Source organism: Hoplias malabaricus, chromosome 2, assembly GCF_029633855.1.
Source record: "Hoplias malabaricus isolate fHopMal1 chromosome 2, fHopMal1.hap1, whole genome shotgun sequence".
NCBI lineage: Eukaryota > Metazoa > Chordata > Actinopteri > Characiformes > Erythrinidae > Hoplias > Hoplias malabaricus.
In genome coordinates, this window is record NC_089801.1 from 47165012 (window position 1) to 47179902 (window position 14891).

Below are 14891 nucleotides of genomic sequence, written 5' to 3' on the forward strand. Positions count from 1 at the left end.
GAAATCTGCTGCAATGACCGAGTCACTGCGTTCACCAGACATCAACACAATTTCTATCCGCTCCTCACGTGTTAAGCTCTGCGACATGTCAATGGCTGTAAACAAAGAGAAACTTGCAAATAACTCATGAAAGAATAAAGTTACGTTAAAACTAAGCAGACAGTTCATCTTTTTCTTGTGAAATTCCCAATAATTTTGATATGTCACATGACCCTCTTCCCATTGAAAAAACAAAAGTTGGATACAAAATGGCCGACTTCAAAATGGCTGCCATGGTCACCAACCATCTTGAAAAGTTTTCCCCCCTCCAATATACTAGTGTGCCACAAACAGGAAGTTAATATCACCAACTGTTCCCATTTTATTAAGGTGTATCCATATAAATGGCCCACCCTGTACTATTACAAATCATATAGGGGCACTAGCAGAAATAAAAGTGTAAGATTTCCAGGAGCGAAGCAGAGGGCTACTTTTTTAGCTGTTAGCACTGGAGACGCTGTTGTTCTTGCTTGTTTATTGGCTGTCTTCAGCTAATTAAAAAAACCCTGCATTATGGATCATAACTTCGAGTCATTAGAGTTTCACTCAGCAACCCTGAACGTTACAAAACTTATTGATAGCCTACATTTAAACAAAAACACAAACACACACACAAACTGTGTTATGTATTTGCTGCTGAATTTTAATTATAAATCATTCTTGATTTTGAGAAAGCACAGTATGAAACTTGCAATTTGTTATTCTTTCAGGTATCTCTAAATACGCTACAGAAGGCTATAGCTGGACTGGTGGTGATGTCAGAGGAGATGGAGAGGATCTACAACAGTTTTCTGAACAATCAAGTTCCCCAACACTGGGCTAATTCTGCTTATCCCTCACTAAAGCCTCTGGGTAGCTGGGTCAAAGACCTTGCCCTTCGCACTTCCTTCATACAGGTAACACACATGGTAGTTTGTACCCATTTTCCAAAGTTGTAAAGAAATAGGAACTATTAAAAACTGTTTCTGTACAAACAGTGCTTAGATCTTTAAGAGACATGAATAAAATAAACTCCACTCTGACTTTGAATGTTAAAACGAATGTATGAACAGATCTTCCTGTTAGTCTTTTTAATGTGTGAAGACAACTCATTTTATAGGTCTCTATATGTGGTACTCTTAACAAACACTGAGACACAAAAGAAGAACATTCTTCTAGAACACAAATGTAAGCTGTGGAGTAAGCTCTTACAGAGAGATAAAGTGTTAAAGTAACTGACATTATGTTGATCATAAAATGCAGGAAATGCAGCCAACTTTTAAGCCTGAACTTTGGAGTTCTTGAAAAATATTTGTTTACCACGGTGTTCCAACACCGTCTTTTAATAACACTCTGTAAATATTTGGGATTTGAGGAATGTAATTGCTGTCATTTTGAAAGTGAAAGGTTTTCCCATTCTAGTGTGATATAGGATTTCAGCTGGTCTGTTCTTTGGGGTCTCCTTTGGAAGTGGAGTGGTCCAGCAAGTGTACATGGAGGGTGAAAGATCTGGAAAGCAATAATGATTGTGCTTATGTATGAGCATGTATGTGTGCTATAGAAGGATGATATTTTTCTGTATAAAATTGCAGATGTGCCAGATCCATGTAAATAGGTTCCAAAACATATGGCATCAAAATATGAGGTATACCACATCTTGTTCTGGCACTGGCACTGCTTATAATATATTTTCTTGTTTCGTAATGCACCAAATAGTCACATGAGTGACATGTCTGGGCCGTAGACAGCTCAGTATAGCACCTGAACTTTTTTACAAGAACCTTGCTCTTGTAATAAGGGCGGGCTGTGGTCTGGTGTTGTCTTGCTTACATAGCCTTCCCTGAAAAAGCAAAGTCTGGATGGCAGCAAATGTTGCTTGAAAAATTGTACATATCATTTGGCTTTAACAGTGCCGGCACCAATGGGCAAATCAATTATGCCTTGTGCACTAATGCACCCCTATACCAACACTTATACTAGATTTTAAATTTCCAAATTTGTTTTTTAGACCACATGATATCTGGATCAATGATTTGTTTTTTGTAAGGGAGAGTTTTAACATGCAACTCTAGATGCAGCGACTATGTTCACAGGCAGTGGTTTTAGGAAGTGTTATTGAGCCCATGATTCCACTAATGAATTTATTCTGCTTTTAGTGCAGTGCCACCTGAAGGACCAAAGGTAACAACTGTAGAATATTGTTTTTTGGCCTAGTCCTTTGCAAACAGAGATTTCTCCAGATTTTTTGAATATTTTAATTGTGCATGGTAGGTGGTAATATTTAGCTATTTTATGTTGAGAAATTTGTAGTTAAATATGTTTCACCATTCTGGGAATGAATGCACAGGCAAATAGTGAAACCATTCATAAATAATGCTACTCAACATAAATATATGGTTTAAATCACTTGCACATCATTGCACTACAAAATCCAATGGAAAAGGGCTGTATTACTGAAAAGTAACTGAAGTGTGCACTTCTGTCTATTTATTTCTCTCTGCATGTGTTAGAAAGAACAACCCTGAAACCACTGAGATATGAACTTGTTGTAGGTACTGCAAGACGTGCCAGTCACAAACACATTTCCTACACTGGCACATATCCTCAAAGCTTTTTCCTCATATTTCCTCTCTCTGAGGGTCTCTCGCATGGTTCGGTACACACACACACACACACACACACAGAGTTCATTCTCATCAAAACTGACTGAATATGTTATTCCATGTGGTTGGTCTGGACCATTCTCTTACATAACACAAAGCAACCCATACTAACAGAATTCAAGACTCTCTCACTCTTTCTCAAACATACACACACACACACACACACACACACACACGCACACACACATTCTTGTGTTATGAAGCATATTGTAATAGTGAAACGAATGGGCTAATTGAACTGAGAGCAGAATATTGGCTTAGTGCAATGTGTGTGTGTGTGTGTGTGTGTTAAGCAGAGGTAGGCAGAATGTACTCCTGAGTATTTACCCAAAAGTCTCTAAATATATTATTAATTTTTCAGTTCATGCAGCATTTATAATCCACCTTTATTACAGCTTCCCTTTTTAGTAGACTTTCAGTTTCTCAAAGATATCTGCAACCTCTAAAATTTGTTTCTAATGTTTGCATTTCTGTTTCTTGTGATCCAAAAAAAGAATAATAATAATTAAAAAAAATAATAATTTGTGTTAAGTTCTTGGCTCTGGGTGATGACAGCAGATTCTTTGTTTCGTTTGTCAATATGCTGCTTTTTTCACCATTTTTTTGTTGTTGTTGTTGTTTAATCGATAAAGGCTTTTAAGCAATGCTATGTAGTGTAGCTATGATTGGCATAGAGCAGAACCGCTGTCATTGGTGCTCTGGGCTCAGCACTGCAGAAACAAGTCAGCGATATGGAAGTGAATTACCCTCTACCACTGTAGGAGGAACATAAGAGCAAAAATACCAAATATTACCTAGTGTTGCTTTAATTTACATTTTAGGAACATGTGCTTGCATGTATTAATCACATTATTAGAAATCCCTACATTGTGCTTCCACTCACAAGGGCATCTGTCAGCTAGCATATCTAAGTTTATGTGTTTAGCATTCTCCTCCAAACGTGTAGAGTTAAATTAATGTTGTGTTAGTGGCAGTATGAAAACATGGGGTGGAGCTTCACATCATGGAGGAATCATGTGCTAAATAAACAAAAAATAACTCCACACAAATGTAACAGGACTAGCCTTTGCATAGTTGAACTTTCTGTGGGGGTATTTTTTGGGGAAAAAAGTAATTTAAAAGTAGTAACTGATCTGCCATTTTGAAATCAATGTTTTCGATCAACGTCAGACACGTACTGATGCATTCTTATATCTAGTTAGCATGCTAGGTGTTAAACGGCTATCCCTCATTTTTTAATCTGCAGCAATCCAGTACAAGTCCAAACACCTCCATGATTGGAGTGATTCATCATCCATATACATTTACAGTGACGGGTAATTTGAAAGGAAGGTCATAAGCTGGGGGAACACACACTTTGGTCTGGAAGCCCTTTTGACAGAAAAATCCTGCTCAAGGACAGAAGGGTCCAGCTCGGCGTGTGTTATAACCTGCAGCCCTCTGCTCTAGTTAGCAAGTCAGATTTCTTTCATGCCCTAGATGGGAATTGAACCAGAAGTGAACGTTGCCTGTTAGAGCAACCTCTGGCTGTGAAAAGCGCCTTTTTATTGTGCCTCTGAAACCATGCCGAGGTGATGCTAAACATACTGTGAACATATGCATTACGGCATAATGCTAACACTAGGGCTGACTAGAGTGTTGTATGAAAAAAAAAAAAAAAGGAAAAATCTAAAATATTTATGTTAAATGGTCCAACAGCTATCTATATTTGTATTAGGGCTGGACAATAATTATATATATATCTATATCTATCTATCTATCTATCTATCTATATATATATATATATATATATATATATATATATATATAATAGAACAATGAAATGATTTTAAAATACATTTTAAATATTTCATTATACGTTATTCATCTATCACTGACTGACTCACTGTTTATTAATGTTGTATATTAATACTGACAAAGTCTATAGATTAATGTTGGATGTGATGTCATGTTTCTTGTTTGTTGATATTAATTTTATTAATTTTTATTAATTTTTATTATTAATTATTTATCTATCTATCTACCTATATACAGGGGAGACCCTAGTAAATGTTGGTTCTGGGGGTTTGTGTGTATGTGTGTGTGGTATTTTTAGAGCTGGGTAACAAAAGGTCAGCCCAAGTCTTTCTGGATCTCCGGCTTCTTCTTCCCTCAGGGCTTCCTCACAGGTAGGTGGTATTAAATTCACCTGAACGGTCATTCTCAGAGAAAGTATAGCTGCATTATATTTAGTGCTGTATATTTTGTCCATTCCAACAGGGGCACTGCAGAACCACGCACGAAAATACAACCTGCCCATAGATGAACTCAACTTCTGCTTTAATGTCCTCCCCAACTACAGAGACCAGGCAACGGTCACTGAAACCCTGAAGAACCTTGGCGCTGATGGGGAGCTCGAACTGGACCAAGAGGTCTGCTCAGGGCTATGGGCCAGGGTTTATTCCTTACGGGCTAATTCTCTAGGAACCTGCATTTCCTTTCACTGGCTTTTGTATTATTAACACTTTATAAGTCACTGTACTAATTACATTAAACATTACAATAAACATTCATTTCTAATAAACTAGTCAATAAGATTTATTAAATGCCCGTCAAGCTTGATAGGCCATTGGCCACTTTATCCATTGCACACATCTTATACTTCAACTGTATTCTCTTTTATGTCCTAATAATAATGAAATTGGTTACTGAAGCAAAAAAGGACCACATTCATTGGCAAAAAAAAAAAACCAAGAAGATTTTGGAATCATATTTATTTTTTTTTTTGTGTGAATGTAATGAGGATAGGTATAAGATTAAAATATTAGAGCAAAAGAATATAATTCTATATAAAAAAAAAACGTTTGCCCACAGATGTTGCAGCTGGGCCTGTAGATCCTGCACATTCATAGGTTGCCAAAGCTGATGTCCCAGCTGGTCCCATAAATGCTTGATTGTCTGTAAATCTGGTGACGGGGCAGGCCAAGAAAGTGTTGCAATCTAACAGAGACATTCTTGGGAAGACATTCTTGCTGTGTGTGGGCGAGCATTGTCCTGCTGAAAAAAATGGCAGTTGGAAGCCTTGCCATGAAAGCCTTGTCCTGCACATATCCCTGAGCTGTTAGTATCTCTCCTATCACTACTAGGAATGACCGACTTTTATATACGATGGCGCCACAGATTATCACACCAGCAGTTAGGGCAGTGTGTCACTCCACAGCAAAGTCAGGATTGAAGAGTTGTTAGATTATGAGGACTCTATAATCTAACACAATCGCTGTCAGATCCGTCATAGTGTGTTTTTTTAATAGCACAGAGGGGATCCAGTGTCTAATCCGACCACCCCAGTAATCATTTACATATCTGCCTGAGACATAATGGCATGCAGAGTTTCTGACATTTCTATCTGGGTGCATGAAATTTTCTTTTGGATTTCAGCGACCAATTTCAGAAATGTTGGAAGAACAGATGCAGACAAATGTTTGGACTTATATTTTGTTGACGTTCATGGTTGTGTTTTTCTCTGTAGCTTCCCTCAGTGGAGGATGGAGTTCTGGTACATGGGATGTTCATGGACGCCAGTCGCTGGGATGATGAGAAGATGGTGATGGAGGACGCATTGCCACGAGAAATGAACCCCACATTGCCGGTGGTGCACTTTAAGCCACAGCAGAACTACACCCCTGACTCGTCTCTTTACCAAGCCCCACTCTATAAAACATCAGCTAGAGCCGGAACACTGTCCACTACAGGTAAAAGACATCAGGAGAAATTCATATGCGCAAGCTCCAGAAAACTGTGATATATGTGAAATGCATCTTAAAATAGAAAGTAGTGACTGATCAAACTCATTAATTCACTAATTATACTCATAGAAAAATTCCTTTAAATATACATAACTTTTTTATTCATTCATTCATTTATTATCTGTAACCGCTTATCCAGTTCAGGGTCGCGGTGGGTCCAGAGCCTACCCAGAATCACTGGGTGAAGGAAGGAACCTACCCTGGAGGGGGCGCCAGTCCTTCACAGGGCGACACACACTCACACCTACAGACACATTTGAGTCACCAATCCACCCACCAATGTTTTTTGGACTGTGGGAGGAAACCGGAGCACCTGGAGGAAACCCACGCAGACACGGGGAGAACACAACCCGGGGAGAACTCCTCACAGAGTCACCCGGAGCAGGACTGGAACCCACAACCTCCAGGTCCCTGGAGCTGTGTTACTGCAACACTACCTGCTGTGCTGTGCTGCCAACACAACTTACATATACTAAAAAAAAGAAAAAGACTAGCAGTGCTACAGAGACCCCTTAAGTGTCTGATGTAAACATGCTCAAACCTAGAAGGCCAACTTGTTTGTGTGTGGATGAATCAAGGATTGCAATATTACCAAAATAAGCACCATCAAATAATCCAACTGTTTAATGGGTTGTTGCAGAGATTTTAGGTTTTTAGCCTCTACAGCACATAATTATGAGGGGAAAAATACATTAATAAATAAATACATATTATACATAAATAAATAAATATTTTAGTCATGAAAAAACTGCATAGCTAATTAAATGTTGTGAATTGATTTCTTTCATGTTTTTCATGCCGCTGAGGGATAGCAGCATTGTTTGTGTCTCAAATTATTCTTCCTAAACAGGGTGAAAACTCCATCCACTCTTTTAGACGTTTGTATCATATTTTTCACCTTAGACCGTTAAAAGTATTTTATATGTGTTATAAGCACAGCATGGTGGAGCAGCAGGTAGTGTCACGGTCACACAGCTCCAGGGACCTGGAGGTTGTGGGTTCAAATCCTGCCTGTGCAAGTGACTGTCTGTGAGGAGTTGGTGGGTTCTTCCTGTGTCTGCGTAGGGTTCCTCCCACGGTCCAAAAACACATGTTGGTAGGTGGATTGGCGACTCAAAAGTGTGAGGTGTGTGTGTATTATGCAGTGAAGGACTGGCGCCCCTTCCAGGGTGTGTTCCTGCCTTGTGCCCACTGATTCCAAGTAGGCTCCGGACCCCCTGAACTGGATAAGCAGTTGCAGAACTGTTTTTCTGAATGCTGTATTTCTGTGTTTTGCAGGACACTCCACTAATTTTGTGGTGACAGTGCTATTGCCGTCCGACAGACCTAGTGATTACTGGATCTCTAAAGCCTCTGCGCTTCTCTGTCAGCTCAACGAGTGAGCTGCTGTTATACAAACACATTTCTCCATCAATTTTTACACTTTGCAAATTTCACTCTGTCTGTTTACACTTCAGTTGTAAAAGCTAATAAACATATATGTCATTCAAAACAAATTCTGAATTCATATGGATGTGGGCCCAAAAAATCTTGTCTAGGCCCCTACTCCCCCCAATATCCTGAGGTTGAATATGACTGTTAAGCCATGTATATTGCATGAGGTACATTCTGGTGCCAACAGAGAAGAAAAATCCACCATTTAAGGCAAATTAGTATAGCTTGGGCACCAACATGTAAGAACTGCACCATTTAAAGTGGAACAGCAGATCCAACTAAGAAATCAATCTCAGCCTCATGTTAGGTCGTTATTAGTGGCTGCATTGTAAATTTGTAGTACCACCATGTACCATGTCATTCAGTCATAACTAACTATAAATAACAACCCCAAATCATATGTAAACATAAATACATTGTGTGTGTGATGAGAGAAAAAAATCTCAATCACACAAAATCATTTTCTTAATTGAGGTTTTATTTCAAATCTATATTTTCTATTAAAATGACTTGTTAGTTTATGGTGTTTACATAATCTCTGTACATATTGTAAAGAGGACGACGACAACCCTGGGACAGAGATAGAGAGACCACAAAAGAGAAAAGTAAAAATGAAACACACCCAATATTACATTAAGGACAAATCAGATCTGAGCACAACACAGGCTACAGGTGAAATACTATACTTTAACCACAGTGCTGTTATTATACAGATATAAGTACTTTGTAGATAAAAATATCAGATTACAGGAACACCACACTACATATTTTCAGACTTTCCTGAATTGATCCTCTCAGTCTTTCAGAGGTTTCGGGAAAAAAAACCCTAGAGGGCTGTCATTGTTTGTCCACATCATTGATATTGCGCATCAAGTGATAGAAACTAAAATATGCTATTCATGTGCAATAATAAAATGAAATCCGAACCCTAACACTAACAAAAGGAAGTTTATAACACAGAAAGATTGGACGAGGGGTTTGGCCTAGGTTTTGCTCTTTCCCATCAAAATTCCAAACCAATGCGAAAGCCAGAGGACACTTAATGTTCTATTAATTATTCAAGTCAAAATAATTTTCACATCTTTAGTTTTCAGTTGATATTCCTTACGATAAGGTCAGAAAATGTTAAAGGGAAACAAAAATTGGGTTTATTAAAAATTTAAATGTTTCAAAACTGAGAAAAGGAAAGAAAATGGAAACAAAAGAAAGAAGACAATGTCAAATTAAAGAAGCTGCTGGTGTTCAGTGGTCAGAACAGTGGGCTGGACACCCCAGAGTCCAGAACTTAACAATATTGAATGTGCAACACTGAGGGCTGACTTTTGGAGGTGTGGAAATGTCTCCCAAGCATGTTTCAACAGTACACAGTAAGTACTGGATATTTTTACAGTTTTTCCTGAAATATTAATAAATTGTCTTTAATGGTCATATTGACTGTTAATCAAATATATGAAACGTGATTTCTGACTTTTGCAGAGCACTGCTCGAGGACCAGAGTGGGGTTCATGTCCTCAATGGAAATTCGCTTTATTCATACATTAATCATTTCTCTAAACATTTTCCATTATAAAGCTTTCATGGATAAGACGTCGTTAACAAGATGGTGGATTTCTACATCTGCACAGTGACTGAGTGAAAAAACTTAACAGTAACAAGAACAACAACAACAAAAGCGCAAGTACGTAGTCGTGACATTGGGGTAGCTTAGCATCAGCATAGTGTTTGTAGAGCAGTATATGGAGAGGCAAAGAGAGTATCATACTTCACTCAGAACACCACACAGCTGCACCAGTAACATCCAGAAGCTTTTCTGAGGGTCCACATACTCACTGAGAAGTGACTACGGCTGTAAAATACACTCAGTTTGGTCAAATTTCTTTTTTTTTTTATTATTATTATTATCGGCATCGTTTATGTTTCACAGAATAAATGAACAGAAGAGAAATCAGCTTTGGCAGTTCACACTGAATCAAATTCATTCACTCACTCACTCACTCAGAAATGGTCAAACTTATTCACACACCTCATAGACACTTCACCAAAGAATCACAGTAACTTGATGAATCCAAATCACTCAGTGAATGACCATTAAACCTCAGTATTTTATGGTGAATCTAAGTGAATCATTATAAATCTCAATGAATCACAACCAATCTCCCTGAAATACATTTAACAAATATACAGTGTTCACTCTCACTTAATGAATCACAGTGACACAATGATTATTTGCAATGACTCACTGGTACCCTGCTGACTTTTATTTATTGATTTAAATACACTGGAATCACTGAGTGAACTGGAGTGATACAGGAAATAATACTGGATCTTTCTGATGTACTGAATTAGAATGAGTCAATTCATTGCAGTGATTCACAATATTTCACACTGAATCTAACTAAAACTTATTTCACTAATTCACAATTTTCAATCTGACCCACATTTACATGGAATTACAATGACTTTTAGAAACCGCTGTAAATCACATCCAATTTCACTCCTGAGTCACATTTTGTTGGTTGGTTCTTCTTTCCAAATATATCTACAAAAAATATTTAGTTCTTTGAGATGCCCTTGGTGATGCTGGGCATGTTTACAAAGATAATGAAGGTGTGGATTATGGAAAAGAGCTCACTGACTTTTCACAGTGATTCACTGAATCATGTTAACTCACAGTGAAACAGACTCGCCCAATCACAATCACCCAAATGAATCACACCAACTCTTATTCACACACCTCACACTCAAATCTTGCATCTCACACTGATTCTAACTGATTCACACTGACTCAAACATGAATCACACTGACTCTATTTGATTCAAACTTCTCACACTGACTCACACACTGAGTCACATGGCGGTGGTAGTGTTCTCTAGCACATCTAAGGTATCTACAATAAAATAAGAACAACAGCAGGAGCCGGTTGAACCAGGGGGATTACGTGTAGTCCTTGGAGACAGCCTCAATGAAGTTGGGGGCAGACATGAGGATAGTGAAGGTGCAGATGATGGAGAAGAGGGAGAAGGTGACGAGGCAAAGGCGGTCCACCACAGCGGCAGCAAACTTCCATTCGCTGCACACAGCCTCTGCCTCGTCCTGGGCCCGGAAGCGCTGAGAAATGTAAAGCACTTCTGCCAGGATCCGCTGGATATCTCTCTCACCTGCTAGTGCCACAACATCCCCCCGGGGCTGGGGCTGGGACTGTTGCTCATGGGCAGGGGAGCCCCCTGCACCTGTTGGCCGTCCACATGAGACCCCTGAGTCACTGCTGACTGGGCAGCATCCACTGTCCATGGAATGGTAGCCAAAGTACAGGTTCATGTGGCCGTTGGTGGCTGAGCTGGCAGAGGACGAGGATGCCTGCCCAGGCACGGCGCCCATCTGGATGCTGCTGGCACTGGCGTGGTGTAGTGGAGGGTGGGCATACTTGTAGCCAGACTTACGTTCCTCCCCTGGTTTCTTCATCCTCAAGAACCAGGCGCACCAGTTTAACAGGATCACCCGCACCTGAGGGTGGTGAAACGACATCCAGCAAAATATCACTAGGCAACATCAAAACCAGAAATATTTAAATTATTTAAAGAGACCACTATTTTTAACTTAATATCTAGTCCATAAACTGCCAAGTATAAGTTTGTTTCTTCATTTGCCAAGGAGTTTAGAATTATGTGAGTCTTAACAACCATGCAAGACTTTTTAAAGCTCCAAGCAGCACATAGAGCTTCCATTTATGTGAGACAGATCTGAAAAAATCCACAGCAAATTTTGCACACACTGGGTTCACCCTGTTCTACAAAAAAGACAACATAGGGAGTTTTGGCACCTCGTTCAGAATCTTGAGCTGTAAAATGTCTAGGTTGAGGTTTTTAGACAAAAAAGAATCTTCCAAACATTAAAAGGTGTTGAACTGAGATGAGAATATTGCTCTATTCCTGCTCCATAGGTGGGCAATATTGACTTATCTTTCTGTAGATGAAACTGACTCTACACCACGACTCTGAAATGGAGAAGCGGAAAAGAAGAAGAAGAAGAAGATCATGATGAAACTGACTCTAAATTTGGGAACGCCCTTACTGCGTAAAAGTAAACAAAGACTGAAAGTGCTACAAAACTAAACAGCGTTCGATACAAATCATCCATCCATCCATCCATTATCTGTAACCGCTTATCCAATTTAGGGTCGCGGGCGGTCCAGAGCCTACCTGGAATCATCGGGCGCAAGGCGGGAATACACCCTGGAGGGGACGCCAGTCCTTCACAGGGCAACACAGACACACACACATTCACTCACACACTCACACCTACGGACACTTTCGAGTCGCCAATCCACCTGCAACGTGTGTTTTTGGACTGTGGGAGGAAACCGGAGCACCCGGAGGAAACCCACGCGGACACGGGGAGAACACACCAACTCCTCACAGACAGTCACCCGGAGCTGGAATCGAACCCACAACCTCCAGGTGTGACAAATCAGTTTCTGTGGTAATTCAGTGAATAAAAACGTAGACAAGTTAAACTCCTGTCACGTACAAACGTGTTATAATGTTTTTCCCCCTCATACATACTGTTCCACCAAGACGTGGAGCTTCTTAACGTAAACACACTAGAGATCAGTGTTTCCCTACAGTTGTAGATGTTCCCTTTATTGCATCCATACAAAGCAGAAATATTTAAAGGAACAGGCATAGAAACTGCCCTTCCTGAACAGGGCTGTTTAGACAGTGCTGTGGTGTGGTGTATTTTGACACAATCATATCAAAGCTATTTTATAAAAACCCCAGAGCACTGTGTGGACTTCTTGAAAAAGGGATATAATGTCCCCTTTAAACTGTGAGAAGCAGAAAGTCCAACCAATTTCTAAGACTGAATTTCAGAAAATGATCACCGGCAGATTTCTTCAAAAATGGAAAGCAACTCCTTTGTGACAAAAGCAAACTGCTGTCACTGAAAATAATAACAAAATGTTTCATTTTGGAGGTTGTCTCCTTGTTTGTTTCTGGATTCTGAAAAAGAATAACTTGGTAAGACAAAAATGAAATACATGAAACAATTAAACTTTTCTTTTGATCAAAATGAATTCAGTTGGAGAATGCCTGCAACATGTGGGAGCAGAACACACAATGGCAAGAGCTGAAGGTGTTGTTTTTAATTTTTGTTAAGCTCTGCAAATGGAGTGCATATGTTTATGCATATTTATGAGTGTGTTGACAGATTGGAGAACAAGGCTAGCCTTCAAAGGGTAATTCCCAAGATTTTTCAAAATACCTTTAAAATTAATGTAAGATGCAAGTCAGTTTAAAATGAATTTGAAATTTTGTATGAAATGAGTGTGCCCTGTGGAGGCCAATAAATAAATAAATAAATAAATAAAATAATGCTCCTTTTTTCTAAACAGAGTAAATAGGTTTCATTGAGCACAGTCAATACAGGGAACACAATTCCACTGCCTCACAACTTAATTCTGGTTTGAGAGGTGGGTTTCTACCCCTCTACGATGAGCAGGATGACCTCAGGCTTATATTCAACAGCTATACAGCATTCCATTTTGTATTATGCTCTTTTTTATGGAGATTATACAAGCACTGTCTGTGTCTGCAGTAGGTACAACAATGAATTTCTGGACATACAGTGTATCTTGGTGAGGGTCATTTGAGGGTTCTGTCTCTTTTTGTCTGGTGAACACACACAGAGATGCTGGCAGACTGAGGCCCGCTGGGTACCAGTTGTGTTAGGCAGATGGATTGTGTGTGTGTGTGTGTGGCCCTCTGTTCTGTTTAAAGATTCAGACCTGTCTCAGTGTAGGCAGCTCCCTGTGGGCCTGAACTAAATAAGAACCACCAACCGGCCGGACTTTCACACAGGCTTTTCCTTCCTCTAATAGGGGCTGAGAAGGAGAAATTAAAATTTTATGGAGAGGACCTGATTAACCACGTAGCCCTTCACCATCTGCTCATGTCACTGCTCCATTCTGGAACTTTTCACACCTCCACAGGACTCTATAAATTTGTAGACCCATGTTCGCCAGTTCTGAAGTGAAGGAGTGTTACGTCTAGTGACATATGGTTTTTCGCCGCTCTCTCTCAGTAAATGTTTCATGTGCTGCTGCTGATTTGCAGCTGATACAGTGCTCTGGTTGGCTGACTGGATTGGGCGGGACAGATATAAGGTCCTGGTAGTTGGCTGGCTCTCGGCTCCTCCTCGCCATTGCTTCTTCCTACCAGACTAAGTGTTGTGTAGTGAAGTAATATTGTGTGTGTAACTCTACTACTAAATATAGTGTTAAACCAACTATTAACATCCTAAAGCTGTAGAGGGTGTACCCTGATTTTCTTTAAAAGTGTTGGGTGTTTTGTATTTTCTTTATGCATGTTTTATATATGTTTTGGGTGGAATGGTGTTTTGATTAGTTTGGGCATAGACCACTCCTGAGGTTTTGCTTCCATTATAGTAAATAAAACATCTTGAGACTTCAGTCTTGTGACTTTGTGTTTGGTTTTCTTGGTCAGGTGGGATTGAAGTGGGAAAAGATGAGGGAGACATTCATTTATGTTGCAGTTTACTTAGACAGGTTGTAACAAGGAGGCAGTTGTCAACTCACCCATTTTGGCATTTTTCCTCCTTGTGGATCATGATGGTGGAACTGAAGAACCAGGACTGTGACGACTACTGACAAGCCCACTATCATCATCGTACTTGCAAAGTACTGAGCTGTATACACACACACACACAGCTGTTAAAACCAATGAGGAATGGAAATGTATTTCTGAAAGAAACTTTCTGACATAAAACAAATTTTAAAGAAGGTTAATTTAAAGTTTACTTCATTGAGCATAGCTCAGTAATTAGCATAATTAAGTCTTGTATCATTTTTATAGTTGACATCATGGCTATATAAGGAATTCCTAGTATAAGGTGGATTTCTCCATCACCAAAAATAAAAATAAAAAATTTCAAAACTTCATTAAACAAAATGTATTTTTTTTAATTCAGTAG

At 39.4% G+C, this 14891-nt stretch overlaps 2 protein-coding genes across 6 annotated transcripts in view; one reads left to right on the forward strand and one right to left on the reverse strand.

Annotated features, from left to right (window-relative positions):
- Nucleotides 1–7944, forward strand: part of dnah6 (dynein, axonemal, heavy chain 6) — a 162699-nt gene extending 154755 nt beyond the window's left edge. For all 4 annotated transcript variants that reach the window (XM_066659940.1, XM_066659943.1, XM_066659942.1 and 1 more), the window contains 5 exons: nt 750–935; nt 4777–4849; nt 4941–5092; nt 6190–6412; nt 7745–7944. In XM_066659940.1, coding sequence (XP_066516037.1) covers nt 750–935; nt 4777–4849; nt 4941–5092; nt 6190–6412; nt 7745–7848 — 738 coding nt within the window. In that variant the 3' untranslated portion in view covers nt 7849–7944. The remainder of the gene's footprint in view (nt 1–749; nt 936–4776; nt 4850–4940; nt 5093–6189; nt 6413–7744) is intronic.
- Nucleotides 7945–8380: 436 nt separating this feature from the next.
- Nucleotides 8381–14891, reverse strand: part of chrna8 (cholinergic receptor, nicotinic, alpha 8) — a 103923-nt gene continuing 97412 nt past the window's right edge. For both annotated transcript variants that reach the window (XM_066659946.1, XM_066659947.1), the window contains 2 exons: nt 14497–14606; nt 8381–11405 (listed from right to left, as the gene is read on the reverse strand). In XM_066659946.1, the coding sequence (XP_066516043.1) occupies nt 10836–11405; nt 14497–14606 (680 nt within the window). In that variant the 3' untranslated portion in view covers nt 8381–10835. The remainder of the gene's footprint in view (nt 11406–14496; nt 14607–14891) is intronic.